The 27974-nt window shown below is 48.6% G+C and overlaps 2 protein-coding genes across 3 annotated transcripts in view; one reads left to right on the top strand and one right to left on the bottom strand.

The window, feature by feature from the left end:
• LPIN2 (lipin 2) overlaps nucleotides 1-17784 on the top strand; it is a 101685-nt gene extending 83901 nt beyond the window's left edge. For both annotated transcript variants that reach the window (XM_011957793.1, XM_011957792.1), the window contains exons 8-20: nucleotides 68-167; nucleotides 3350-3537; nucleotides 5649-5742; nucleotides 6147-6216; nucleotides 7003-7092; nucleotides 8021-8103; nucleotides 9462-9606; nucleotides 10292-10440; nucleotides 10982-11068; nucleotides 12621-12773; nucleotides 13156-13270; nucleotides 13916-14019; nucleotides 14362-17784. In XM_011957793.1, the coding sequence (XP_011813183.1) occupies nucleotides 68-167; nucleotides 3350-3537; nucleotides 5649-5742; nucleotides 6147-6216; nucleotides 7003-7092; nucleotides 8021-8103; nucleotides 9462-9606; nucleotides 10292-10440; nucleotides 10982-11068; nucleotides 12621-12773; nucleotides 13156-13270; nucleotides 13916-14019; nucleotides 14362-14506 (1523 nt within the window). In that variant the 3' untranslated portion in view covers nucleotides 14507-17784. The remainder of the gene's footprint in view (nucleotides 1-67; nucleotides 168-3349; nucleotides 3538-5648; nucleotides 5743-6146; nucleotides 6217-7002; nucleotides 7093-8020; nucleotides 8104-9461; nucleotides 9607-10291; nucleotides 10441-10981; nucleotides 11069-12620; nucleotides 12774-13155; nucleotides 13271-13915; nucleotides 14020-14361) is intronic.
• A 1370-nt stretch (nucleotides 17785-19154) lies between these two features.
• Nucleotides 19155-27974, bottom strand: part of EMILIN2 (elastin microfibril interfacer 2) — a 74097-nt gene continuing 65277 nt past the window's right edge. The window contains exons 8-11 of the mRNA XM_011957819.1: nucleotides 27922-27973; nucleotides 26033-26065; nucleotides 25223-25351; nucleotides 19155-22012 (exon numbers count right to left, since the gene is read on the bottom strand). Of these exons, the coding sequence (XP_011813209.1) occupies nucleotides 21675-22012; nucleotides 25223-25351; nucleotides 26033-26065; nucleotides 27922-27973 (552 nt within the window). The 3' untranslated portion in view covers nucleotides 19155-21674. The remainder of the gene's footprint in view (nucleotides 22013-25222; nucleotides 25352-26032; nucleotides 26066-27921; nucleotide 27974) is intronic.

The raw sequence follows: 27974 nt of genomic DNA, 5'->3' as shown, positions 1-27974 counted from the left end.
GTGTGTGTTGCAAAGTTGTAAATGAAGAATAAATTCTTACCTCTGATTTTTTTTTTTTTTAAAACAGGTGTTCACAAAAGAAGCCAGCACCAGGGACCTGATGATATTTACCTTGATGACTTAAAGGGTCTAGAACCTGAAGTTGCAGCTCTTTATTTCCCTAAAAGGTAGAGTAGTCCTTGTTTATTGAAGGACAGCTCTGAAATAGTCTAATTATTTCTAGAGTAAAACATTTTATCTCAGGAAAAAAGAACAAGATGATGGTATCCTTTAGCTAAATGTGATAATGGCTTCAGGTTTTGGAAAATTTAGAAATAGTTCATGTGTTATTTCAATATAGTGACTTGAAATTAATAATTATAAAGACATTTTCAGTACAATGAGGAGAGAGATACTAGTTAAACCTACATAAGGGTATATGACTTCTGATTCGCTTTTCCTGTAGTGGTTAATACAAACTCAACATGCTTGGGGAAATTTTTTAGCATTTATTTTATTATGTGTTTTTAAAGAAATGCATCTTTATTTGAAAATGTTTTCCAAAGAATGCTTTCACTCCTTTGGAGTCTGAGATCCTGAGCCTTTTCTGAGCCGGGTCTGAGTCTGGTGAGGTGCTGCCCCAGCCGCCCGTGCTCCCCTCATGCCCTGCAGTCCCACAGCTGTCACCCAGCCTCCCTCACTGTCCTGCACCATTTTCCCTTTGAATTAATTCAAATAAGAGCCTGAAATATGATACACTTGGACTGCCTGCCCAAGTTCATTTCCACTCTTAGGAGAAATCTGTTAAACTGTTACTCTGTGGTTACAAAAAAACAGCTTTTCTCCACGGAAAATGTGACTTGAATATACCGAGCCATAGGCACACATAATTAAATACTTGTAGTGAATTACTGAAAAGTATATTTTGTTTTTTATTTGGAATAGAAAGATGGGATTGACATAAGGCTATTTAAATTTTTTACAGGTATTTTGGGAAAGTTCTTAAAACTCCTTTCTAGCTCTGTCCTAAATTTATCGCAACATATCTACTTCATTTGAGGTAATAGTTGGATTTTTTTAAGGTGAAAAAACTGAAGCGGCTTTATTTTAACAGTAGGAAAGTTCAAATATAAGCTGTCATAGAATTACCACCTTTTCCCCACATTTCCCAGGCCTTAATCATTTATTTATATTGGTATTCCTTAGGTGTGTGTCTTAGTTTCTCTTTTAAAAAGTGAGGAGAGTAACTAAGGTGATGATACCTTACTCCACGCTACTGTAATTTACCTGTTCACAGTCACTGTCCATGCACTAAGGAAGCTTCTTACCTCATTAACTACTTCTTGAAACATTTCATAAATATTTAACGATAGTGAGTGAGACTCTTGTAATCCATACAAGCATAGTCATGTCGTGATCCTTAGCATCTTCATTACCAAATTTACAATATTGATAATTACCACTGAACTTTAGTATAAATCACACACTTTTGCATTCGGTGGCATCCTGAGTCAGATGGCATCCCCATGTTTGTAGATGTTGTTACTGGTTGGGGTAACACTAACTGCTGTAGAGGTGGAACCCCTGATCTTGTTGGCCTACCGCGATGGAATTTTGTTTCTTGCCCCTGTGAGAACGTGCTGCGTTGGTGTTTCGGGGGAGGCCTTGCCCATAGGGATTCAGGAACACAGGCTCCTTTCACCTTGAGGCTCTCCCATCCCCATAGGGTCTCAGAGTCCAGAGTTTACGGGCAGCAGAGAAAGGAATGAGCATCTCATAGGAGAGGGCCACTGGGGAGGGGCACCACGTATCCCTTATTCACGGCTTGGTCATGTGCTCACGTGGCCACACCTGACTGCAGGCGGGCCTTGCCATGTGCCCCCAGAGAAAGAGGACACAGGTGTGGTGAACACAGAAGGGTTGGCCTTGCCCCTTACCCCCAATATAACAACAGTTCTGCTGATTTTCTGTGTCCAGTGAGAACATTTTTTTTTTTTTTTTTTTTGAGACGGAGTCTCGCTCTGTTGCCCAGGCTGGAGTGCTGTGGCCGGATCTCAGCTCACTGCAAGCTCCGCCTCCCGGGCCTCAGCCTCCTGGGTAGCTGGGACTACAGGCACCGCCACCTCGCCAGGCTAGTTTTTTGTAGTTTTTAGCAGAGACGGGGTTTCATCGTGTTAGCCAGGATGGTCTCGATCTCCTGACCTCGTGATTCGCCCGTCTCGGCCCCCCAAAGTGCTGGGATTACAGGCGTGAGCCACCACGCCCGGCCGAGAACATTCTGTCAGTCCAATTAATCTCAATTTTGTGGTTATGAGTGTGCATTGCTATTAAGAGAAAAAAATATCCAAAAACCTGAATTTTTTTGTTGATTCAAATGCGAAACAGCTTTTGAAGCTGTTTAGTTACAACATATCTGTAGTCTGCTGCCACCTACTGCTCGAAGATGAGATTTGTTGGAAAGAGCGAGTAAACCGCTGGGTCATTGTTTTTTTAAATCAACATGAAAAATACCGGCTTTTTGAATAAAATAAGTGAATTTGAAAATTCTCAATATCTCAGATGTGACATGAAATACCTATTGAAAGGGTATAGAGTAGTAAGTGTTGGTGACCACGAGACTTAAGGTGCTGTGCCGTTCGTGATTGTTCCCTCTCATATTTGCACTTCATTGCACAAGGTTTCCCTTGATCACCTTCTGAAAGCTGGCTTCTGTGCCTTATCTTGAAACATGAAAATATTCAGGAACCTCATCTTTAGCTCCTGGAAGAACAGTTACATCCAGTTTATTTCTCACTGCGTTTCTTTTTCTGGGTGGGTCTTGCCCCTGGAGAATTTGCTCGTTGAATTTCCCCTTCCTTCTTTGTGAGGTGACAGGCGAACTTAGGAAAGCCTTGGTTTTTAAAGAATATAACCTTGGACTACAGTAATTTTCTACAGGATGTGTAAAGTGCCACCGCTTTTTCTAGGACGTTAGGATCAAAGGTTTCCAAGGATCAGATTTTCTTAATTACCCTGTCATTTTCATCATGGAAATGTAAATAAATACTTATAACTGTTTTACTCCTTTAATTAAAAATCAGAAAGGCCATAGTTGAAATGTTTGCATTATTGTGAATGATCGTAGTGATTTTGTGACATATTTACTATATTCACAGTTACTTTCTCACTAGTACTATATTAGGTTATCTTTAATGTCATTTATGATACAATTCTAAACCCTACCTAAGAAAAGTTATGCCTGATTGTAGGTCCGTCTGTTCTTTTTAGGGGATGTGTTATTTGGTTTGAGCCCCCAGAGAACCATGCAGTAAACCCAGGAATTCAAGGAGTTGTAATAAAGCAGATCTTTTTCCCCATCCCCTGCCCACAGTGAATTGGAGCCCGGCTCCAGGCAGTGGCCTGAGTCTGACACACTCTCCGGCTCCCAGTCCCCACAGTCTGTGGGAAGCGCAGCTGCAGATAGCGGCACTGAGTGCCTCTCAGATTCTGCCATGGACTTGCCTGACGTTACCCTCTCCCTTTGCGGGGGCCTCAGTGAAAATGGAGAAATTTCAAAAGGTACGTGGGGTGTTCGTGCCCGTCTTCATTTCAGAGAGCAGTCTGGTCATCACTTGGTTAAAACTTGCCATGTAAGCAATATCCTGCCATTTCAGGATATATAAATGTAGTGATTTTGTGCAGGTAACAGGTATATTCTGTAATGTCAGACCCTTACACCCTCATTTAAGGTCTTAATTGACACCTGTTTATGGGGTGGCTTTGAGGTAGTGTGCCCTTGAAGGCTCTAATTTCAAATTAAGAGATTGGGAGTTATCAGGCCGCCCTGTTTTCTGAGCCGTCAGGGTGGGATCATCACACTGCACCAGTTTTCCCATCTGTAAAGTTACTGAAACATTTGTGGGAGTGGGGCCCGGCTGACCTTCTGGAAAGCACTGGGCCTTAGACGTGAATATAGGGCCCTGAAATTGTAGAAAATTGATTGTCCACTGAGTAAAGGGTCTTTCTGGCAGAAATTAGGAGGTTTACTTCCTGTGTAAGGCTGGAGAGTTGGCCCACGAGAGTAAAGCTTGCTCAGAAGTAGGGAGGGAGTTTAGCAGAGATGTCAGGACGCGTTTAGGCTGGGCTGAGTGCCGTGTGCATCTGTCCTCAATTCATCAGCATTTTTTTTTTTAACCTTCCTTTTTGAACTGAACTCTTCTTAGTATTTCTCAGTTTGGCCTGTGGCCCCTGTTTGATTTTCCTCTAAGGAAATATTTTCTTTCCATGACTAGTGTCACAAAAGATGTCTTCCTTTTCCCTTAGAGAAACTGAAGGCATGATGTGGCAGACCGTATGGCCAGAGGCTCAGGACCATGTGTTCCTGAAGTCTTTCCTTTCCAAGGTCACAGGAAGCTCATTATGTGTCTTCTCTGTCTCTTCATGTTTGTTTGCTTTATATTTTGCAAGAAATTTAAAGTGTGATATGGCCTGTGGTTCATTCTAGGGACAAAGTTAAATAGGTCACGTTCTTTTTGTAATCCTCCTAAATGTTCAGTTTAAAAAATATGTGAGGGAATGAGAAATACAAAATATGTAAAATATAAAAGTTACACCTTTGTTTTAAATATTGGTGACTTAGTCCGGTAGAGTTTATTGGAAGAGGCAGAAATGGCAAGTAAAGGTAAATAATACACACATTACCTGGAGAAACAATCCAAGTGAGCAGTTCTCTGTTAGCCTAGATCTAAGAGAATACAGGTTTAGGAACAGGGTACAAAAATTCATGGGAAGCCCTCATTCACTCTGTAAGAACTCTGGATTTATTTCACAGATCTTGAGCCAAATTCTAGGGTTTGTTTATTTGTTTTTAATTCTCCAAGCAATTCTAAGATACGTGTTTTGTTGTTGTTGTTGTTTTTATTATTTAAGACAGAGCCTTGCTCTGTCACCCAGGCTGGAGTGCAGTGGCGCCATCTCAGCTCACTGCAACCTCCATGTCCCAGGTTCAGGCGATTGTCATGCCTGCCTCAGCCTCCCAAGTAGCTGGAATTACAGGTTTGCGCCACTATACCTGGCTAATTTTTGTATTTTTAGTAGAGATGGGGTTTCACCATATTGGCCAGGCTAGTCCCTAACTCCTGACCTCAAGTGATTGGCCTGCGTTGGCCTCCCAAAGTGTTGGAATTACAGGCGTGAGCCACTGAGCCTGGCCCAAACAATTATAAGATATGTTTTGATATAGTGTAGCTTGCTAAAGCTGTAAGACCCCCTATGAATATTCCCCAGTTATGCCGTTGCCTGCCAGTAAAGTTTCTTCCTCTGAGAATAGAACTTAAGAGTTTTCGCGCGCGCGCGCGCGTGTGTGTCTGTCTGTCTGTCTGTGTTTGTCTTCCGTCCCTCTCTAGCCACATCTGTATGTATTTTTTTGAAAGTCTCTGGCGTGTCCCATTTTACTAGTTTGTTTGTTTTCACTGGGAGACAGTGGAAAAGGAGAATAGAAAAGAAGTGTTCTTTCTTGTCCTGGGGGAAAAAGCATCTGACATTTTGCTTTTGATGAATATTCAAAAATTAGTTTTTTTAGAAAGATGATTTTAGCCTGCAATTTCTGCAATGCACAGAGTATTATAATAAATTCTCATATAGGGATTTATGTAATCTCTAACCAGATTGATTATTATTTTACATTGCAGAAAAATTCATGGAGCATATCATTACTTACCACGAATTTGCAGAAAACCCTGGACTTATAGACAATCCTAACCTTGTAATAAGGATATATAATCGGTAAATACTCCAGCTTTTATAATTGTTAACTACTCTTGTCATTTTTTTACAAGCGCCATTTTTAACTGTTACTTATCAAAGTTTTCCTTCTTATAAGACTTGTCATCTCATATAAATTAGCCACTGGGCAGTGACTTTGAAGTGAAAGTAAAGCTTCAATTTTATTTTTAAATGAAGCATTGAAATGTTACTCTGTTTGATAGATTTTACGGCTTTTCTGTTCAGAGAAGTTGTGCTTGAAGCAAAGGTTATTCATGTGACAAAAAATTAGCTGATCATCTTTATTGAAAAGAATGAACAATTTTATATGTCACTTCTCTCCTCTCTCCCTTCCCCATTCCCTCCCCTTCTTTCTTGCTCACTTTCACTGTGTAATGGTTTTGCACAATTTTTGTTTCTCACAGTTACTATAACTGGGCTTTGGCAGCTCCCATGATCCTTAGCTTGCAAGTATTCCAGAAGAGCTTGCCTAAGGTGAGGCGATCCACCATCTGCTGCCTTTCCGAAAGCATCCACTGCGTCTAGTACTTACACAAATCCATATGTGCATATTTCTGAACTGGGTACTAGTCAAAGTTTTACTTGAGCTTAGTATTTAATATAAAAGATCAAAGTCATATGTACCCACTCAAAATATCTCATGCCCAAACTCTAGGAAATTAGCAGGGCTGCCACTTCTTTATTTCATTTGTATTATAAATACTAGTTTCTGATGGTCTGTAAAAGTTGAGAGATTTTACTAATCATAAGTTCAATATGGAATGAATGAAAAAAACGTTTTCTCCCGTTGATATGGGAAGAAGCAGCAAGAAGAAGGTGATGTAGCCAAGAGAAGTTTGACATCAGTGTGGTTAGGGCGGATGGTGGCTAACATACCTGTTCTACACAAGCTCACAATTGGTTTTTAATCTGTCCACCAAGAAGACATCATCAGCCTAGTTGGTCCTCTTAACTCATGAGGATCACATTTTCCAAAGACAGATAAATTAGATTTGCCCTCCTGTTAGCCCCTAAGGTCCTACATAGCAGACCACGCGGTCTCATGCCACAGAGCTGTCACAGAGCTGTGCTGCCATGAAAGTAGGACAGGGTCTGTCTCTCAGAGATGTTAAAAACGCTAGAGGAGTCTGGGAGGTGTGGAGAGAGCATCGCTCACGTTCTCACATTCCATAGTAAGGCCCCGTCCCTCAGGCTAGCATAGAAGGTAGGTGCTGTGTGGCCGATGGATTGCCCAGACTAACCCAGCTTGGTTGTTTTCAGGCCACAGTTGAGTCCTGGGTCAAAGACAAGATGCCAAAGAAGTCTGGTCGCTGGTGGTTTTGGCGAAAGAGAGAAAGCATGACCAAACAGGTAACAGACCTAGAGGTCATCATTTCCATGGGCTAAAAGAATCTTTCATTTATTCAAAAAACCTTTTTGTCAGGTACAGGAATGTGGACTGTAGAGTGCGATCTTACCATATAGCAGTTTCCATTTTTGAGCACTTACAACGTGCAGGTGCTGTCCCAAGTGCTTTGCATACATTACCTTGGTCCTTTACTGTAGCTCAGCACTAGAGATGTTGGAGTTGCCATTTCACAGGTAAGGAAACGTGGGTGCTTCACGAAGTCACGTAAGTGGTGAGAGACGGAGCTGGGGCAAGACCTTGAGTCTGACTCCAGAGCCTGTGCTCTTTCTACTGCACTGCATTACCTATCAGATAGGAGCAGAAGGTTATCGTCTCCCTGCACAGCTCCAGATACAAATAACCAGAATCTGTCCCACCAGGTCTCCATGGAAATTCATCCAGAGAACCATACTAAACAAGCAGCAGAGCAAGTTTTTTCCCCCAACACCTTCTGAAAAAGAGGGTTCAGGGAGTTTTCACCTGTTTTTCAAATGTCAGAAGGGAAGTCATGCCTGAACCAAGTTCATGTCCACATCAGCATGGGGGCTGCCTTTCAGTCCCTTCTGAACATGCTGAGTTACTCCCAGGAGGAGAAGGAAGCTGGGGACCTAACAAGTGTGGGTCGCTTGTATTATGTTCTGTGACTTGAAATGGTGCCCTTAAAATGCTTTACTTCTGGGTCTGTAGGGACAGTGATTTGCGTAGAAGCACATGACTTCTGTCTTAGGTTTCTAATTCTTTGGCTCAGAGTAGAGAAAGTCTGGTTTTTGAGCATTTTTAAATTGTGGGTTCAGAAAGCAGTTGTGTTCTTTCCTAGAGAGGGCTGCTGATGCACTTGGCTTATCTGTAGGGAAAAAATTGCATGTTGCCATTATCATCTTGCTGTTACAGCTGCCAGAATCCAAGGAGGGAAAATCTGAGGCACCGCCAGCCAGTGACCTGCCATCCAGCTCCAAGGAGCCGGCCAGTGCCAGGTGGGTGCCCTGTCCTCTGCCCAGCTCATAGCACTCAGGCCCTCCTAGCAGGGCCATTACTTCTAAGTTGATTTTGGCAGCTTTTTTAGTTCTTGGGAACATCTTCTACAGATATGACATGATGTGATATATTTGTGCCACTCAGCAGATGACAACGGCTTTTCTAAAAAACATCACCAGCTTAGAAAAATAAATACCCTGCTTCCTTCTGGAGCTGTGGCATCAGTGTATGGGCACGGGTTATGAGGAATGTTTTAACCGTGTTGTCCCGGGTGCCCTGCTCCCCTGCATCCCATCCAGAGCCAAAGGGAGACATAAAAAATAATCTGAAGGTTGGCTTGGGTGGATTTCGTTTCCTGGAAGAAATAGCATTCTTTGGACAGTTAGGGTGAGCAGCCCTGAGAGGAGTTGCTCGCGATACGCCCTGTTCCTGCTTCTGCCTGTCCACCTCCCCCAGGCCAGTGCGTGCTTACTTCTCCCAGCCCTTGCCTATCTCCTTTAGTGTCTAAGGCTGAGGTTTTATTTTCTTGCCCCTTACTAGCCCCCATCCTGTATCTTTTAAGGGGTGTCTAAAATTTTTCATACTAGTTGTTGATTTTTTCCTGGAGTCTCACTGTGTCACTCAGGCTGGGATGCAATGGCATAATCATAGCTCCTCGGGTCGTACAATCCTCCTGCCTCAGCCTCCTGAGCTGCTGGGACTACAGGCGTGGGACACGATGCCTGGCTAATTTTTAAATTTGTATTTTGTAGAGACAGGGTCTTGCTATGTTGCCCAGGCTGATCTCAAACTCCTGGGCTCAAGCAATCCTCCTGCCTCAGCCTCCCAAGTAGTTAGGACCGCAGGCAAGTGTCACTACCCCTGGCTCATTTTTAAATGTTTTGTAGAGACTAGCTCTCCCTGTGTTGCCCAGGATGGTCTCAAACTCCTGGCTGAAGCTGTCCTCCTAACTCGGCCTCTCAAAATGTTGGGATTGTAGGTGTGAAGTACTGCGCACCCAGTCCCAGGTTTTGTTAAATCATTGTAAACGATTATGTTTTTAATTTGTACCTTGTGAAACATACATACCCTTTTCAACACGAGTCAGTAGACCTTCTGGCATTCCCTGGGCAGAGCAGAAAACAGCAGGTCGCAGTCAGAAAGGAAGTACTTGCCAGTTATGAAAGTGGCCTTATCAGTTAACAATATGAATATTTCAGGCATGAAGAGCTGTGGATATGGGAGAATGGCAGAAAGGATAACTCTACCCGTTCCTAGAAAGGATTTAGGATATCTTTATTTTCTTGATCCTAAATGAAAAGCTCTCATCAATAAAATGCCCTGTTGCCTCTTCCGTAACTGGGCTAATGTTGAACAGGCCGGCCGAGAATGACTCCTCGAGTGATGAGGGGTCACAGGAGCTCGAAGAGTCCATCACTGTGGACCCCATCCCCACAGAGCCCCCAAGCCACGGCAGCACAACTTCATATAAGAAGTCTCTCCGCCTCTCCTCAGACCAGATCGTGAGTCTTGCGTGATGCGTGTTGTCCAGTAGGACTTATTTTAGTAATGGTTTAATTTGATGCACATCCTCTTCTGTCCACCTGTCCCCAGCTGCATACATGCCACATGGCATGGTCGTGTCAATGCCTATCCGTAGTGGAACCACGACCCCCATCCCCAAGAGCTATCAGGCCCACCTGGGGGACCTGTGGCTTGGGTCCTGCCACCCACCCCAGACCTCCTTCCTCCTCCATCTCTGAGAGTCAGTTGGACACAGCTAACCCAGCACCGAGCCAGGTACTGTCTCTTAGGAGCCACTGCAATAGAGAAATGACATTTTAGACGCAATTTCTCCTCTCTTATTTCCCACCCTGACTTTGACCCATTTTCAGTATGAAAAGGTGTTGCTGGGACCAGAGCAGGCTGTGCTCAAAGCAGTAATTCTCAGTTATGGAAGAAGAGTAGTAGACCTTTTGCTTGTGGGGGTTCAGAGAAGTCCTTGGAACCCTAAAATACTGTTCAGGCAGTGACTACCTCAGTGTTGTTAGCTGTGCTTGGCACAGGGTGGGCTGTGTCTAACACCATGGAAACCATCCTGTCTCTTGCTGGGATTCCGAGACACCAGTTGTTTTTCTGTAAATTTTTAAATCGTTTCAAACTGTATGTTTTCAGCTGATTTTCTTTATTATTATGCTTTTTAAAAAGGCAAAACTGAAGCTCCACGATGGCCCAAATGATGTTGTGTTTAGTATTACAACCCAGTATCAAGGCACCTGTCGCTGTGCAGGGACCATTTACCTGTGGAACTGGAATGACAAGATCATCATTTCTGATATTGATGGGACAATAACCAAGTAAGCTCAATCCTTCGGATGGGTGGCCGGGAGCAGCCCTGTGCTCAGGGAGGGGCGGGCAGTGCGTGGTGGGGAGTTCCTCACCTGGGCTCGAAGCCCTCAGCCAAGGCATTTTATAAGCCACATGCCCTGAGGCGTCCCCAGTCTAGTCCACATGGGGACATTTTTTTGCATGGAGGAGATGGTGAGGGTGCATAACAAATGTCAGAAATCACTTTGGGAAAGATTTAGTTATTTGGTTTCAATTCTGATATGAAAACAAAGAAGCCCCTTGACATTAGGGTAGAGGAAAAGAGAATGTGTGGTGGTCAGGTACCTCCGCGCACACACATCTGGTTCTCATGAGACTCCGCTTTCAGAAGCACCTCGGTGGGTGCACTTGCCTGGGATGGCCTTGCAGTTGCTTGAAGCTGTGATTAAATCCCCTTTCAAGAGTGTCCCGCCACCAGTTAGTTATTGGCAGCTGATAGTCAACCAAATAGGAAAACACTGTATATGTTTGATTCCTGATACCTTTTTCCTGTTTCTTCCGTCGTCTTAGGTCGGATGCTTTGGGACAGATTCTCCCACAGCTGGGCAAAGACTGGACTCACCAGGGTATAGCAAAGCTCTACCATTCCATCAATGAGTAGGTACCCTCCCCACATGTTAACTCGCTCTGGTGAGCTGGAAGCTTGCTTTAAGAACAATAGAACAATGGTGTAAGTCTTCAGTCCACATAAGTCATGTGTTTGTGCTGAAGCATTCCCGTTCTTCCTCACTCCTTTCCTGTTGATGGTGTGGGAGCCGTGTGCACCTGGCATTGACATCGAACCATGTGTCTTACCTGTGTCATCTCAGTTAATTCTCATGGTGCTGTGTTTCAGGCACTGCCTACATCTATAGCTAGAACAATAGTTATTTTTTTAGCTAGAATTTAACAAGATAGCTGATTGTCATTTTTGGTTTATTTTCTGGGTATTTTAAAATTGTGTTTCTTTTTTTTGAGATGGAGTTTTGCCCTTGTCACCCAGGCTGAAATGCAGCGGTGTGACCTTGGCTCACTGCAATCTCTGCCTCCTGGGTTCAAGTGATTCTCCTGCCTCAGTCTCCTGAGGAGCTGGGATTACAGGCACGTAATTTTGTATTAGTGCAGACGGGGTTTCATCATGTTCGTCAGGCTGGTCTCGAACTCCCAACCTCAGGTGATACCCCTGCTTCGGCCTCCCAAAGTGCTGGGATTACAGGCATGAGCTACCGCACCCAGCCTTAAAATTGTATTTCTTCGAGTAGATAGTGCACGCATGCATGGGGGAAATAGTTCTCGCATGGGCTGCTCTCTCTTGTGGCACCCTTTGCGGAGAAGATAGCAGTGCCATGGCCTTTGTGGGTTCCTGATACATACATTACATTGATCTGAAGAATCTCAGTGTCTTCATTAGTTGAGAATGCCCTAATAGGAAAATTACGAGTATGTCAGTTACCTGGGTATAATTTTGCTTCTTGTCTGATGGAGTGGTTTGCATCTTGCACATTGCCTTTATAAATAAGATCCCCTGTATTTTTTCTTTACAGTGTGTAATTTAAAGATAGTCCAAGGTTTTTTCTGTCCTCTAATCTGGCTTTCATGGACTAGATACTGAACATTTTATATCAGTACTTAGAAATTTAACATAATCCTTAGTTGCGTGTACATCCATTTTTTCCCACGTTTTCCATGGAAAGGTGAAACCTCTATAATCCTAAGCAGTTTCCTACTAAATTTGAGAATTTCGTTTTCACAGTAAACAAGAGGAACTTTATTTGGATCTTTTAAAAGAAAAGTGTGGGCCAGGCATGGTGGCTCACACCTGTAATCCCAGCACTTTGGGAGGCTGAGGTGGGCAGATCACCTGAGGTTAGGAGCTCAAGATGAACTTAGCCAACATGGTGAAACCCTGTATCTACTAATAAATATAAAAATTAGCCGGGCATGGTGTCACATGCCTGTAATCCCAGATACTTGGGAGGCTGAGGCAGGAGAATTGCTTGAATCCGGGAGGCGGAGCTTGCAGTGAGCCGAGATGGCACCACAGCACTCTGACCTGGGTAACAGAGTGAGACAAAAAAAAAAGAATAAGAAAAGTGTCAGGGTTTTTTGTTTTTTGGGTTTTTTTTCCTCTTAACCAGAAAGTGGGCTAACAGGGTGTATTTTCTTTCAGGAACGGCTACAAGTTTCTGTACTGCTCGGCCCGTGCCATTGGCATGGCCGACATGACCCGTGGCTACCTGCACTGGGTCAATGACAAGGGCACGATCTTGCCCCGGGGCCCCCTGATGCTATCCCCCAGCAGTCTGTTCTCCGCCTTCCACAGGTACCTTTCCGGCAGGCAACTTGCTGCCCCACATGCTGGGCCCGAGGTGGGGGGATGTGTGGGAACAGACGTCAGATGTTGGAGCTGCCAGGCCTCTCCCAGTTCTCTGGTTCCTGGTGGTGTCCTGCCACATAACTGCTCACCTGCCATGTGGCGGGCCTGGTGAAGAAATGTTCTAGGAACTGTCAAGTTTTCTCCTTCCCTGAACTTCCACTCAAATTTTCATAGTTATTAGACTGGCAAATAAGGAGAAGGAAAGATTCCAGTTACAAAGGATTGAAGAAATTGGGTGGTTGTGAGCACTAAAATTTTTTTTAGGACCACTCACTGGGGAAAAACGACCATTTTGAGATTGGTGATTGTATTTGTATTTTTTTCTTAGAGAAGTGATAGAAAAGAAACCAGAGAAGTTCAAAATTGAGTGTCTAAATGATATCAAGAACCTGTTTGCCCCATCCAAGCAGCCCTTCTATGCTGCCTTTGGAAACCGTCCAAATGTGAGTATCGCCTGGCCTCTGAGTTCTGATATGGGTGAAATTCAGAGGGATGTATTTTGTGGGGCGTAGCCACCTCCCAATTCTCAGAGCAGTTTTGTAAGCAAAATGACACGTCTGTTTGCTCGCTCAGTTTTCACTTGACCTGTTCCAAATATCTGTAGCAACTGGGGAGGCCCTGTAGGTGCAGATCTGCCCCAGAATTTATACGGAGGATGCTTTTCCATCATTTCTGTGGCTGCCATTCCCTATCCTCAGGCAGCTCCGGCTCCTCTTCTAAGCAATTCTAAGCTGCGTCCTTGGATCACCCCAGAGCCAGGGTCAGTGCTGGCCCTTTGCTAGCACTTCCCAACCTGCCTACCTTCCGCAGGGCCATCGGGCCTCAGCTGAGCAGATGTGGCTTCCCTGGCCTCTTCTGCACCAGGGCCCCTGGCTTCCCTTTGGTGGCTGCCCAAGTTATCTGACTCTCCAAGTACCACTCTGTAGTTTATGTTTGTCTAAAGCTCAGTTTTGGTGGCAATGGCACTGTGCCGCCTCCACGTTTTCTGTCGAGTCTGTGTGTGCAGCGCTGCTGGCTTACAAGGAGCCTGAGAAGCACCTCCTGACTTCTCCTGCCTGGAATCACCCACTTGCTATTTTCTTCTGCAGGATGTCTATGCCTACACACAAGTTGGAGTTCCAGACTGTAGGATATTCACCGTGAACCCCAAGGGTGAATTAATACAAGAAAGAACCAAAGGAAACAAGTCATCGTAAGTACATTCTCAGCTCTCAGCCCAGTGCCCTGCAGCCAGGGGTACAACTGGGGACAGACAGACCCTGTCCCTTTCCCCCCGATCGATCCTTGAGATCAGGCCCCGATCAAAGGATCGCTACATCTCTGTGGGTATCTCTCTTTCACAGTATCTGTTTGAGGGGTCCTTGGTTCTCCTAGACTTGTAAGAGGGTATTTGAGCCCTGGGATGGGACTGGGGCCTGCCTCTGAACCTGCCCGTCTGAGCGATCTGAGTGACAGCTTCTCACAGCCCCCCGTCTTGTGCCTTTGATCGATCTTGAAGTGATAGCCTATGCCTCTTACCCAACCCTTCTCTTAGGTATCACAGGCTGAGTGAGCTCGTGGAGCATGTGTTCCCCCTTCTCAGTAAGGAGCATAATTCCGCTTTTCCCTGCCCGGAGTTCAGCTCCTTCTGCTACTGGCGAGACCCGATCCCTGAAGTGGACCTGGATGACCTGTCCTGAGGCGGCACCTCAGTGGGTGGGCAGGGCTCGGTCCCCCTCCCCACAGCAAGGGAAGGCGGCTGGCTCTTCTGCTGACCTCGGATACCAGCCTTCCCCAGCGGGGACAGGCGCTCCTGGAGCTGGTCCCACCATCCTCCTTTGCCTTCCCAGGCTGGCTGCTGAGGCTCGGCAGGTCTGCAGCTCAGCTCCTGGAAGGAGAAGGGAGGAACTGGGCTGGGGCTGGAGGCCTGGGATCCCTCCTTCGTGGGTTGCACACGTTTGCTGCTGTAAGCTAGGGGCTACTTCCATTGCATCATTTTAAAGGAAGAAAAAAGCAGCTAAAAAAGAGTGGACCACACCACTGCACACAGTGCGGTGTTACAGTTTCCACTGGGCCATTGGGGTGGCTTCTCTAACTGAGGCTGTCAGGGTCCCTGAACTGCTGCAGGCCCAGTCAGTGATGCTGGCTGAAGCTGCCTGTGCACGTTTCTTCTCTGGGCGCCTCATTTCTGGAGCTACACTGAAGAGGTCAGCTGCTCCAGTGGGCCAAGTTGGGCAGGACCCCCACCCCCCGTAGGGCCCATGCACCAGAGCCACTGAGCCCAGTCCCATGAACCTGGCCCTCTGTGGGGAAAGATCCCCACAGAGCATCCTGCTTTCATCTGTGACGACTCCATGAGCCCTTTTATTTCTTAGACCTCACCAGAAGAACAGGTCTCACACGTATGTATTTGATGTCTGTAATAAAAGCGGGAAGGTGGGTCTTAAGGAAAACCAAACTCCCCCCCACCCCAAAACAACTCTGCTTTTAGGAGACCCCAGAAATGCAGATGGGCAGTTGAGTGGGTCCTGGGAAGAGCGCTGGATCCCTCTGCTTGCTGCCTGGTGTGGGCCTTTAGAAAACGTCTTGCTTTGGGACAGGACTTCTAAAGTTCCGTGATTCAGATTTGTCAGGCAAGCACAGTGAAGCCTGCTTAAAGGCCCTGGCTAGCAGTGTGTGACTTTGGCTTTGGAATCCCCCCTGTAATCGGGCCCGTGAAAACCGTGGCAAAGAGGGATCTTGGAGCTCCTATGGAGCAGGCTGACCCCGAGCAGTGTCCCCAGCCCAGCCCGGAGAGACCTCGTGGGGACACGGGTTCCTGTGTATTTTCACTAAAATATACATGGTAGCTCCATTTACTGATGCGGTTGTAATGAGCTCACATCCTGTCTGAAGGGATGGCACCAGGGAAAGGTGTGCCATAAGCTGCTCCAGAGCTTTTGGTATGCTGAGTGTTAACAGAGCTGCACTGTGAACATCGAGAGAACTGGCAGGAGCCCAGAACCAACCCCAGGTCTTGGTCTCCATGGGCGAGAACACAGGACGTGGTGGTTCCTGAGCAGAGAGGGATCTGCAGATCCAGGCTTGGTGCTCGGGGTGGTCTCACGGCCAGCTCTTCATACCCCCTGCCGTTCTAGTGGAGCCTCTACATGTTTTAGTTTGCTTCACCTAAAATAATGCTGACCTAGAGATAGAGAAAATAGGGGTGGATGTTTTTCCAGATTGGAGAGTTGAAAGTCCCTGACTGATTTCAGCCATTTTTCCTAGTGCTGTTGGATGCAGAGACAGTGTTGAAATCCCCTAAATGCAGTTCTCAGTGGCAAAACCTAGGAAGGCTCACGTTCCCAGAGAAGGGACCACATGAGCCTTCTCCCATGCAAAGCTTCCCCCAGTTCAAATAGTTCACAAGGACCATTTGTTTAATGAGTTTATTTATGTACAGTAGGTTAGGGATCCTGGGTTCTGTTTATATGAAGTTCTACCCAGTTTGTGAATTAAAATTCTAGTACAGCAGCCGTGCAGCCACCTTATTTCATAGATGCCATCTGTGTGTCCTCTTGACTGCCTTCTAGAGGAAGAATGAGAGCTTTATGTGCTTAACTGAGCTTGTAGTAGGACTTCTTCGCATATGTATGGTACTGAAAAATCACTATACACCTTTCATCCTTTTTAGGTTGTCCTTTCAAGAGTTTCTGACTAGTTTCTTTTTCTCGACAGCTCTTCTCTTTAGACACGTGCGCCTTCTTAGAGGGTTCAGTCTAGGACCCGGCTCTCCTGGCCCTGTGTTGAGGGTAGCTGGTCCCTCTGTCCCTGTGTCTGCTAGCACTAGACTTTGTTGCTACAGATTGATCCAGTGGGTACATAGGCTAATGAATGTGAGTCTTTTTCCTTGTTTAAAGGAGTCCCTCTTGCTGAAAGTACATGATTACTATTGCTGTAGTGTTAGGAAAGTATTAAGTTTGTGCTGAAAATCCATTGCCATTTGGTACAAATGCCATTTGTTCTTTCTGTGAAAGAGATGCCCTCGAGTGTGTTTGTACACAAACCCTTAGGATGGTGAGTTGAAGCATCACCCTCACGCTGTCTTCAGTGACGGGTGACAGCTCAGAGAGATGGCAGGCAGATTGGGCTCTTAAGTCATTATTCTCTCAGTTACTCCATTGGTGAAATGGCCCTTTCCCTCTTTGCAGTTCAGTCTAGGTCTCGTATCTGCTTTGCAGTCTGTGTGCTGAAGCTCGTCCCGTGTGAGTGGCTGTCTGCCTCTTGTCTGGCTGTGAGGTGCTCATGTAGACCTGGAGCATGCAGCCTGCCTCCATGTTTTGGGTACTGTGTTGCATTTTGCTCTGTCTAAAAACATCTGCATAGTTTTCAGCTGGAAAAAGAAAAAACTTAAAAATGGGATGTCCTAAAATGAAAGCTGCTCAAAGTCACAGAACAAGCGAGGGACAAAGGAGATAGGATGACTGGGAAGTGCTGGCCCTGCATAGCCCCTGCGACTGGGGCCTGCACATAGCCCTTCCCCAGCTGGCACTGTGGGTGCAGGTCATCCCTTGAAAGAACAAACAGAAAGAAGTCGGCTCTTTCACTTTTTGCAAATTGGCAAAAACGGACTTCCAGGGAGTTTCATCTTTTTATCATCCTATGTTTTCCATGTTTTTGAGCTTCCGCGGTTTAATAAAATTGGTTAAAAATTGGGTCTTTCCCTGAAGTAAGTGCTCTTTCCAGGTGAAAACTCCTCTTTTGGTTTTGTTTGAAAGAAAGGGAGGGGAAACTTTGCTCTTTAATAATTATGTTCAGCCTATGATGAAGTATTTGATTATTAGCAACGTCACTAATAAGTTTTAGGTTGTCCAAAGTTAATTGTAAACTTCAGTACAGTACTCTTAGTTACAGTAAAGCAATTGTCGCAAGATGAATGGCTCATTTTGGTGCAGCGTTTGATGTTCAAAACAAAATGTTACAACAATAAACGAACATACACTGAATGCATTCGGCTCTTTTCTTCAGGGGACATTGAAACCATCTTTTTAGATTCTTGCCAGAAATTGGTAATTTCCATAAATTAGTATCTTGATCTTTGCTGACACTTAAATTTGTCTACAGGAGGAGCTCCTTTTTGTTGCTTATTCTTTTTTTTTTTTTTTTTGGGGGGACGGAGTCTTGCTCTGTCGCCTGGGCTGGAGTGCAGTGGCCGGATCTCAGCTCACTGCAAGCTCCGCCTCCCAGGTTTATGCCATTCTCCTGCCTCAGCCTCCGAGTAGCTGGGACTACAGGCGCCCACCACCTCGCCCGGCTAGTTTTTGTATTTTTTTTTTAGTAGAGACGGGGTTTCACCATGTTAGCCAGGATGGTCTCGATCTCCTGACCTCGTGATCCGCCCGTCTCGGCCTCCCAAAGTGCTGGGATTACAGGCTTGAGCCACCGTGCCCGGCCTTGTTGCTTATTCTTAAAACCTGGCTCCAGAAGTACAGCTACACCCTCAGGAACTAACCTCTTGCTTTGTACCTTCTGCCAGGAAATGACTCATCCTGTGTGACTTCTGCTGTGGTCTCGCGGCTGTCCAGGAGGCTGTGTTTACCTCCTGTCCCTAAGCCCTTGAATTCCCTGGGAGTCCTGTCCAGGGCCCCTGGACACCCCACCTTTCCTTAAACCGTTCCTCAGGGTGGACACAATTTAGCAATCAATCCTGATGTTTCCATCACGGAGTCAGAGGGATCACGTGATCAGAGGGATCACGTGATCAAAACGTCTCATCTATTATTTAAATACTGACCTTTTGTCCTCTCAGATTGCTGGGCCCTTACCAGATGCAGCATGTGCCGAACCCTGCATCCCAAAGGCCCTCGACAGGAGCGTGTGTTCAGGATGGAAACGTTTTGCATTTCATGCCTCCTTGCCATGACGTGATGGCAACCCTGGGTCTTTAGGAACACAAAAGAAGAGCTCAGGGAAATTGGTTACACAGGAAATGGTCTTTACCCAGAGCAGCTTCGAGGGCTTCAGGGGAGCAGCGGACTCACATCCCTGAGCTCTGAGGATGGGTCTGCGTGTGGCTTCTTTCTGTTGTGCCCTGCATCCATTGGCGTTGGCGTGTGTCCTTCTCTTTTCCTTCCCGGGTCTAGGATGGCATAAGGAAAATACACATTTATGTTTGGAAAGGGGCTGTGGTGTGGATATGTGCAAAGCTGGGTTTCCAAGCTACAGGCATGAACTTCAGTGACTCTGATCACAAATCCTCAGTGACTCCGATCACAAATCCTCCCTGTCAAGCTGCAAATACATAAATTGTGAGAAAATTAGTCATCTGGGAAAGCTAGATTAACCTGCCAACCAGGAAGTAATTTCAAATGCAGTTTAAGGTTTGCATTTATTGACGATACCATGTTGTTTTTAATCATGTAAATGAGGCCATTTGTTAGTGTTACCTGGAGGTGAGGAGGGGATGTCACAGTCCTTCTCTACTGAAGAAGTGTCCTGACCTTTTCTCAGCAACAACACAACTTCTGGTAACTTGGCTGGGCGTGGTGGCTCACACCTGTAATCCCAGCACTTTGGGAGGCCGAGGTGGACAGATTGTCTGAGCTCAGGAGTTCGCAACCAGCCTGGGGCAACACGGTGAAACCCCGTCTCTGCTAAAAATACAAAAAATTAACTGAGCGTGGCAGCATGCACCTGTAGTCCCAACTACTCGGGAGGCTGAGGTAGGAGAATTGCTTGAACCCAGGAGGCAGAGGTTGCAGTGAGCTGAGATCCAGCCACTGCACTCCAGCCTGGGCAACAGAGTGAGACTCCGTCTCAAAAGAAAAAAAAAAAAGTAGTGAACTTGTTCCCAATTACGTCTCAGGGTTTGCCTCTGACTCACAGGCATGCTACTTCAGGGGTGATGACTTGAAGGGCTGCTCCGAACTCCACAGCCTTAAGCTCAGCTGACCTTGTTCTGCTTCCTGTACAAAAAGACAGCCTTTCCCTTTCTAAAGATGTCTCCTAAGTGGGCCAGGATCCAGCTGTCATCCTGCTTTATCTCAAAGTAGAGGCAGGCTCCAGCCATAATGAGGCGTATTCTGTTTTGCCTGTCTTGAATTCACAGAGCTGAGATTCACCTTTGTTGGTGAGTAGAGACGCACTGAGAGGAGGACTGGGTTTTACCCGATTTTCCAGACCCATCTGCGGGATAGGGAAAGCAGCACGTAGTCATCACCCACCTGCCTGGGCCCTGCCCCTGCAGCTCTTGAGCATGTCCCCTTGGGCGCCGAGTGCAGTCTTTTCAAGAGCAGCGTGAGGGTAGAGGGCGATGGCGCGTGCCGGCTGGGTTTTCCTGAAAACACTGCTACGCTGGGGCTTTTTCCATGAGTCACTCCTAGGACAGCCAAGGATACTCTGACAGCTCCCTTTAGCCAGTTCCCCAGCTGTGGTAACGGGGTGAGATGCCATTCTGCCTCCCGCTCCTGGACAGAGAGGTCCAAATTTTAAATAGTAAAACGGCAAATCTTTAGTTCTTGCTCATATCTTACCTTGCTGTGGCTGGGGGAATAAATAGGAACTCGGAAGCATTTTTTACAGCGTAAGATCATCTTCTGGGCCAAGGAAACTGCAGCTCTCGTTTCTACTGTCCAAACCTTTCCCCAATGGGACTTGATTAACCAGTAAGTTTTACCAACCTGACCCACAGAGACTACCTTGAACTGAGGGTGCTGAGAGGTCTCCGTGGCCACTGGTGACAGATGAATACTCCCAGGCCTCCCCTCAGTGGAGGCGTCTCGCTGTGTGACGATGCCGTGTTCTCAGATGGGCTCAGCTGTCAGCGTGTGGCCAGCGTTAGGTTGAGCCTCCTGCCGCTTAGAAACCCGAGCGCTGGGCGAGCTGTCTGCTGGAGAGTGGTGCAGTGAAGCAGCAGGGATTCCGTTAGCCTGGGCAGCTGCTGTGGGATCTGAGTGCAGCATCCCCAGAGGAGCCCCTCCAGCTGCAGATCACATGGGGCCTTGACCTCCGTGCACATCTGGTCCGTCTTCACAAGCCAGAAACAAAACCCAAGTGTAAAGCTTGGATGCGAAGGGGTAACAGTTTTGTAGCTGAGATTAACGTTATTCAAGATTACTTTCTGTAGCCCTTTTTGAAACAACAAATTTCTACCGTTTGCTTTTTAGCAACAACTCCTGATCCGTTAAGGCACCACACTTAACAAAAGTAACTGGAAATGGCTTTACATCTTTATTGACACTCCCTGTCTTTGCACTTAAATTGTACATGTCATTTAAGGAGCCCGGCAAGCTTTGGGAACATTCTCTAACGTATCCCCATTTGCAGCTGGGCCAAGGCCCGGGTGAGCAGTTAAGTCCCAGGCAGCAATGGTGAACCAAGCATGGAACAGCCCAAACTAAAATCAGGGTCTCTGTGCGGCGGCACGGGCCACTTCGGCACTTCAGTGTTTCAACTTCTGCGTGCAGTGTACAGACAGACAGCTGGCCACAGTGCTGCCCTGCAGTCAAGACCAGCCACAGCGACCAGCTCGCCCTGCCTCCCTCCTCCCAGCCCACAGTCAGACGGAGCCTCTGTGGCAAGCTCAGATCCAGTCCAGGGCCCTCAGAGTGTAGATACAGGTGGAGGCCTTTCCAGGCCTTCCAGTTGTCCAGTTAGAGTGACACAAAAGTCAGTGGCCACGTTCGCCACGTGCCTCACTCTTCGCAGCCTGGCTGGATGCAGTAAGGCGTGGTGGCCTCAACAGCGAGGGAAGGCCTTTCCGTGAGGGACAGGTGGTGGGACATATGCGGAAAACTCTAGCCCCGTGCTTCCCCATTACATACAAAACCGAATATATTAAAGCTTTAGAGTTTTTACAACTATCTTTCCCCTGACCTCTCCCCAGCCACCTTAGAGGTGGGAAAGGAAAGGATATAAGAAAACCCCACTAAATGTGGAGTACATTTCATCAAAGTCTGTGTGAGCCAGCTTGCCCCCAGTCACGACCACGTTGACTGCATCTCCCGCCTTCAAGTGCATGATGAGGTGGAACGCCCCCGGGCCCCCGCAGGTGTGCAAAGCCCCTGGGGGGCGGTGGTATTCCAGGAACTCTCTCCTGTACCCAGCAGTGTGCAGCTGGGCCACGCTGGCGTTGGAGACCGAGAGCACTGCTTCCACATAGGCGTCTCTCTCGGGGGTGAGGGTGGCTGCGATCAGGTAGCGCCCATCGTAAGGAGCCGTGAAGACGCCTGCGGGGAGAAAGGCAAACCCTGTGCTCACCTGCTGTTGTCACAGCCCTTGCCATGGCAGTAAGTGGCCCCCTAGTGATTAACCTGGGCCTGGGAGACCAGCCATCTCTGTCTTCCCATGGCAGCTGGCTGCCCACCTCAGCTTCTTTTTATGCTCATCCCCTACAGCTTACCAGTGATGCAGAGGCCACCTTAGCCCATACCACTTTTTGCCACGGACCTAAGAATGCCTCTTGGAGCATTTCTCCCTTATTAGAGGCACCTAACAGCTAAAGTCAGCCTCAAAGCTTGGCTGCTGGGCAGAATACCCATGAGACAGGGCCAATAAAAACGAAGCTTGCATCAACCCAGGGAGAGGCAGACACAGCACCATGTAACCCCAGGGGCCGTGCCAGGCTCTTCCTGTAAGAGGCCCATTCTCCCCGCGCTGGGCAATGGCCAGAAGTGAGCACTGATACTTAGCCCATGACCCACACATTCTGGACCTGGGGTGGGAAAGGAAGTGGTGGCTGAAGGTGAGGAGGGTGGAAAGATGTGTACATGTCACTATTTGCTAAGCAGAAGCAGCTGTAGGTGACCCCACAGGAGAGTCAGTGCCAACACCCAGTGCTGGCAGGAATGGCCATCACTCACGGGCTCCGCAGTGGACGCCAGACCTTGCCACTGACCACAAGCCAAGAGTGGACATAAAATGGCCCAGGAGCTAAAAAGAGTGATACTCTGCATTCGTGGTGGCTCACACCTGTAATCCCAGCACTTTGGGAGGCCAAGGTGGGTAGATCACCTGAGGTCAGGAGTTTGAGACCAGCCTGGCCAATGTGGGGTAACCCCATCTCTACTAAAAATACAAAAAAAGTTTAGACGGGCATGGTGGTGTGCACCTGTAGTCCCAACTACTCGGGAGGCTGAGGCACGAGAATCCCTTGAATCCACGTGGCGGAGGTTGCGGTGAGCCGAGATGGCACCACTGCACTCCAGCCTGGGCGACAAAGCAAGACTGCCTCAAACAAATAAAAAAAAAAAGTGGTTCCCAGAGGCCCAGGCCTTCAATGTGCTCCGAAAAACAGAAAAGGCCTGGCTACCCAGTCCCCTTCCCAACTTTGAACAGCAAGTAACTGAGGGCTTTCCAGAGGCTTCCTAAGGCACCTGGCCCTGAGGCCAACGCCAGCCCTGGCGTTGTAGGTGTGGCCTTCACCTTTGTTCAGAGTCGCCTGTGGTGAAGCCTCGCTCAGTTCACCCAGAATTTCCTTTCTGCACGTGCTCCATGCAAGACAAGAGGGAGCTCTGGGGATGCGAGACTGTAGGTCACGGTCCCTGCCTGCAAGCACCACCTGACCTGTCCAAGCAGATGAGCCATCCCTATGGCCAAGGCAGTGCAGAGTGACCTGGGGAGGTGACCTTGTTACAGTCAGGCAGATGGAAGCAGGGCAGGAGAGCCCCTTCCCCAACTAGGAACGTCAGGCAACCATCAGCTGATGGTCCTGCAGTTGTGAACTGTCTCTAAATTAATGATAGGTCGCAGCCGGCACCACAGAAAGGCAGTCGCCCAATAGACAAAACCTGAAGCTGGTAATCAGCTGCTTCCCTGTAAGATCTCCGGAGTTGGGCGATGAAGCTCATGCATGCGCATTAAGAGGCAAAAATGACGTTGAAATGGTGTTTAACTGCTGTGTGACCTCCTGGGAACACCTGACTGGAACGGGAAGAAATGTCACATGGGCACGCACACAACTCCAGGAAACACCGCACACGCGCCCCTCTCAGGCGCTGGCAGGCCACTGTGCATGTGGACGGCCCCCCAAGGGAAGAATCAGGAAAGGGACGCAGCCCCCCGGGAAGCATGCCAATGTGTAAGACCCCAAGTCACCGGTCAGACCGCGCTTGAATCTCTCAAGTCACCCACCCGGCCGTCTTACGCGTGGACTTTCCTGCTCTAAAACTTGCCTCAGTCTCACTCTGCCTCATGCCCCTTGGTCAAATTCTTTCTTCCGAGGCGGCAAGCACTGAGACCCACATGGATTCCCCTTCACAGACGTACTGATCCCAAAGGCCACTGCCACTCTGAGCAGAGGCCTGTGGGGCCCGGGCGGAAGCTACACGGCGGTGGAAAGTAAGCAGCGTTCCTTTCGCCCTGACCTGCCTTCGATGCCAAGCTTCAGCCTAATCAGCCCGGGGCACTAATAATTCATTTCTCTTGAGTTCCGCAGGTAACTTAGGCTTGCTAACGTAACAGTTAAGAGCCACTGCCTAAGGACAGATGGGATTTAGCCAGACAGTGACCAGACAGGGCAAATGTGAGGCTGGGGGTGGCTAAAAACTACCAAGAAGGAAACCAAGTCCCCCCTCCCTCCCAGTGGCTTATGAGTGTCAAGGCCTCCCTGAAATCCACTGCCCCGCCCGCTCCAGGAGGCCCTGGTCACAGTACGGAAGCAGAACAGTGACTGCTGAGGGCAGAGAGATCAGGAAAGACCCCGGGCCAGGGGGACCGCCCCACACCTGCCTGGGGGCTCTGTCCTGATGGGCCCGGGCACCCCTGGGCCCTGCTTTCCTGGAAGCTGCCCTCGCTCTGGGCAGAGCAGCCCAGCCCAGGTGGACGCTGATGGACACAGAACTCAGAGGTAAACTCCACACCCATGATCCTTGGGACCCCCAGAAACCACCTGGGGCAGGGGGACCCGCCAGGCGCCGCAGGCAGACTCGGGCTCCCAGCTGAAGGGATTGTGTGGCGGAGCATGCGGCCCTCTGGGGAGCGCAGTCCCTCTTCGGCTGTTCATCATAAACCAGGAGACCCTGAGGCAGCCTCCTGCTTGTCGGCCAGGGTGTCAGGATGACTGTCGGAGCCCGAGAGAGACGGGCGCAACGGTGGCTATCAGAGGTGGCCAGGGCATGGTGGGCTATGCTGGCAGAGCCCTTGTAACTGCCACAAAAAATGAATAGCCACCCCAGTGGTGAACACTGAGGACTGGTGTGTTGACCTCACCACTAGAAAATGTTACACACCCATGCAGCCTGCAGCCCTCGAGCCGGGAAACGTTCTACGTGAAAGCCCGGAGTGGGGCAGAGGAGTGCAGGCCCACTCAGGCATCTGCTCCAGAGTGGCGACCTCCCTGAGCCCACGGGACCCTGGGAACCAGCCAGCCACGGTGGGAGGGGTCCCACCTGCATTGGGGTAGGAGGAGGACACAGTACCAGTTGCCTTCAAACACTCACCCGTGCTGGGGTTGTAAACGTCCCCGTCGTTCACCAGCACTTTGTTAAAGAGGACAACGCCCCCGTCGCTGGGGAAAGGCTTCTGGGTGAGGCCCGCAGAAAAAGACACCAGAGAAGGCACCGGAGCTCCTGGAGCAGAGAAAGGATGGAATGGGTTGACCTGGGTGCTTCTGTCCTCTAGGGGGAGGGCCTGGAAAACTGAAGCCTACGTGCCAGGCCCATTTTATTTCACCCAAAGTGGTGAAGCAACTCTTCACGCCCAAGAGCCAGAGGGTTCCCTGGCTGAGATCAGCAGGCAGGACAGCTGAGGAATCTGAGAAACTGGACAGGCTCTTGTTAGGAGGGTGTGTGTGAGGCTGGGCATGTAAGCATATGAGATGGATGTGTGTGTGTGCACGCATACTCGTGAGCACACGTGTTAGGAGGCCAGGCCAGGCAGTGGGTGCATCATCATCTAGGGAGCTGCCTCCTTACTAATAAATCAATAAAACCTGGAACCCCAGGAAGCTCATCAGGACCACACAAGGGCAGAGGCCCACCCAGTGCTCCCCTTGGGAAACTCAATGAGCTGGGATAGAGGAAGATTCCTCGTCTCGGGCCTGACTCTGACGCTCTCTTGGGAGCAAACATTGGGGAATTTAGTCCACTGTAGTCAGCTGAGGGCTGTCCCAGTGCTGGTGGGTGGGGAAGGGCTGGGCCCAGGCTTCATCTGTGCTAATAGCTTGGAGGGAGGAGGCAGGAAATGCAGAGGAGGGGCAGAGGCCACCAAGGAGACCGCTCCTCCTGCCCCTGGTCTCTCGGCAGACGTACCTGGGGAAGCTACAGGAGGTGACTTCGGGTATCCTGAAAAACAAAAAGGAAGTGGCATGTCAAACAAGATCCTAAGCACCAGCTCCTTGTTCTGAGCCCCCTTTTTTCTCCTTGCTCCTCACAAGTTCAAATCGAGTCTTCACTACTGAAGAGACAGAACGAGGGCACCCACTGTCACTGCCCTTCTAGAAGCAGAGGTACATTTGTGCCAGCCTGTCCCTGCTTCCTCACTAGCCCATTTATCCCTGGCAGGGAAGAGGGCACTGAGGGCAAGCTGGCTGCAGGAAAGAAAGAGATGGGTGCTGGAGCCTTGGAGACTTCTCTGCGACTGAGAGAGTCACACAAGCCAGCGAACATTTGCCCTCTAGCAGTGTTATCTGTTCAAGGGCTTTGGCTTCAGCTACACTGAACACAGTCTTTCGGAGGCATGGATGGGTGGGTGCGTAAGTGGAGGGACAAACAGATGGATGAGTGGAAACATGCAGGGAAGAGTGCACAGCTTGATGCGTGGAGGGATATGCACATGCATGGGTGGGTGGATATGTGCATGGATACATGGGTGCGTGGGTCCCTGGGGTGCCCCAGCCTCTGCATATGAGGATGCATATGTGGGTGGATGGATAGATGCATAGATTGGGGGATGGATGTGTTGATGGGTGGATACATGGATAGATGTGTGGGTTGGTGGATGGATGGAAGGGTGGATGGAAGGGATACACAGATAGAGGCATGGGTGAGTGCTGCATGCATGGAAGGGTGCATGGATGGACGAATGAGTGAACAAATAGCCCAAGAGAACCTAAGCATCCATGATACATGGAACTAACAGAAGATAAGTGTTATCTTAGAAAACGCAGGACATCTGCCTAAGAGCTGTGATCACTGCAGCTCAGGTGTCTTAGAAGGAATAGAAAAAAGAGAGCTGGTGAGAGAAAATGTTTTCTTGTCTTCTCAGCAGTGACCCAGCCTTCCAGCCAGCCATGGGCATCAGGGGCCACGGGTGCACCAGGCTATCACTGATGGGGAACGACCCCAGCCCTGCCAGTGTCTGCATGTCCCCAATGGTCAGCCTGGTCTGACTCAGAGGGGACTGGTTTGCATTGTTCTATGCATGCATCTATGGCAGATGACATGATCTGCTGCATTCAGGGTTATCTGTTTATCTGTTACAGCCACAAATCTCAGTTTCCTCATCTGTAAAACAACACTGGCTTCATGGTGCCATTGGGAGGGGTGCAGGAGATCCGGATGCGGTTCAGTCCCTGGCCCGTGGTGGGAATCCCACAAATGCTCACTTCCTTCTGCTCCTGTCTCTACTCTGACACCACCCCCACTGTCACCATAACAGTAATGGTGTGGACATTGACAACTCATGGGGAGTACTTCCCACTGGGCTTTTCTCCATCCTCACAGTAACCCTCTGAGGTCCTGCACTCTCCTCATTTTGTGGTTGAAGGAACTGCAGCTCAAAGAGCTCAGGAAGCTGCCCCAAGTCCCAAAGCCTGTGGTTGACAGCCCTCCTGCCTAGCCAGGCTGCTGTGCCACCTGCTTTGCTACTACCCAAGCTCCCAATACCCTTCTGGCTTCCAAGATCCATCCTGCTGGGAATCAATGAGCTGCCCATGTGGCACTGGTACTCTAACCGGCCGGGCCATTCTAAGTGCAGACGACTGCACTGTCCCTGAGGTGCCCAGCCTCCACGTGCTGGATTAGCATGAGTGATTCCTCAGGCCTGGGCATCCCTCCAAAGCTGCACTTCTGAACTTGTTCCCCTGAAGGCTGGACTCCGGACCCCTAAGCCCCTCAGCAGACCCCGAGGCTCAGGTGGAAGGTCTGGGCGAGCCCCGCACGCCTCCCCATGCTCCTCCCCGAGCAGCCCTGGGCCTCACCTGGTGCGCCCGCAAAGCCTTCTGCGCTGGGGACGGTCCCGCTCCCGGTTTGG

This window comes from Colobus angolensis, unplaced genomic scaffold (genome assembly GCF_000951035.1).
Source record: "Colobus angolensis palliatus isolate OR3802 unplaced genomic scaffold, Cang.pa_1.0 Scaffold45, whole genome shotgun sequence".
NCBI classification, from domain to species: Eukaryota; Metazoa; Chordata; class Mammalia; order Primates; family Cercopithecidae; genus Colobus; species Colobus angolensis.
Note: the sequence above shows the minus strand (reverse complement) of the source record. Positions and strands in the feature narration are given on the sequence as shown.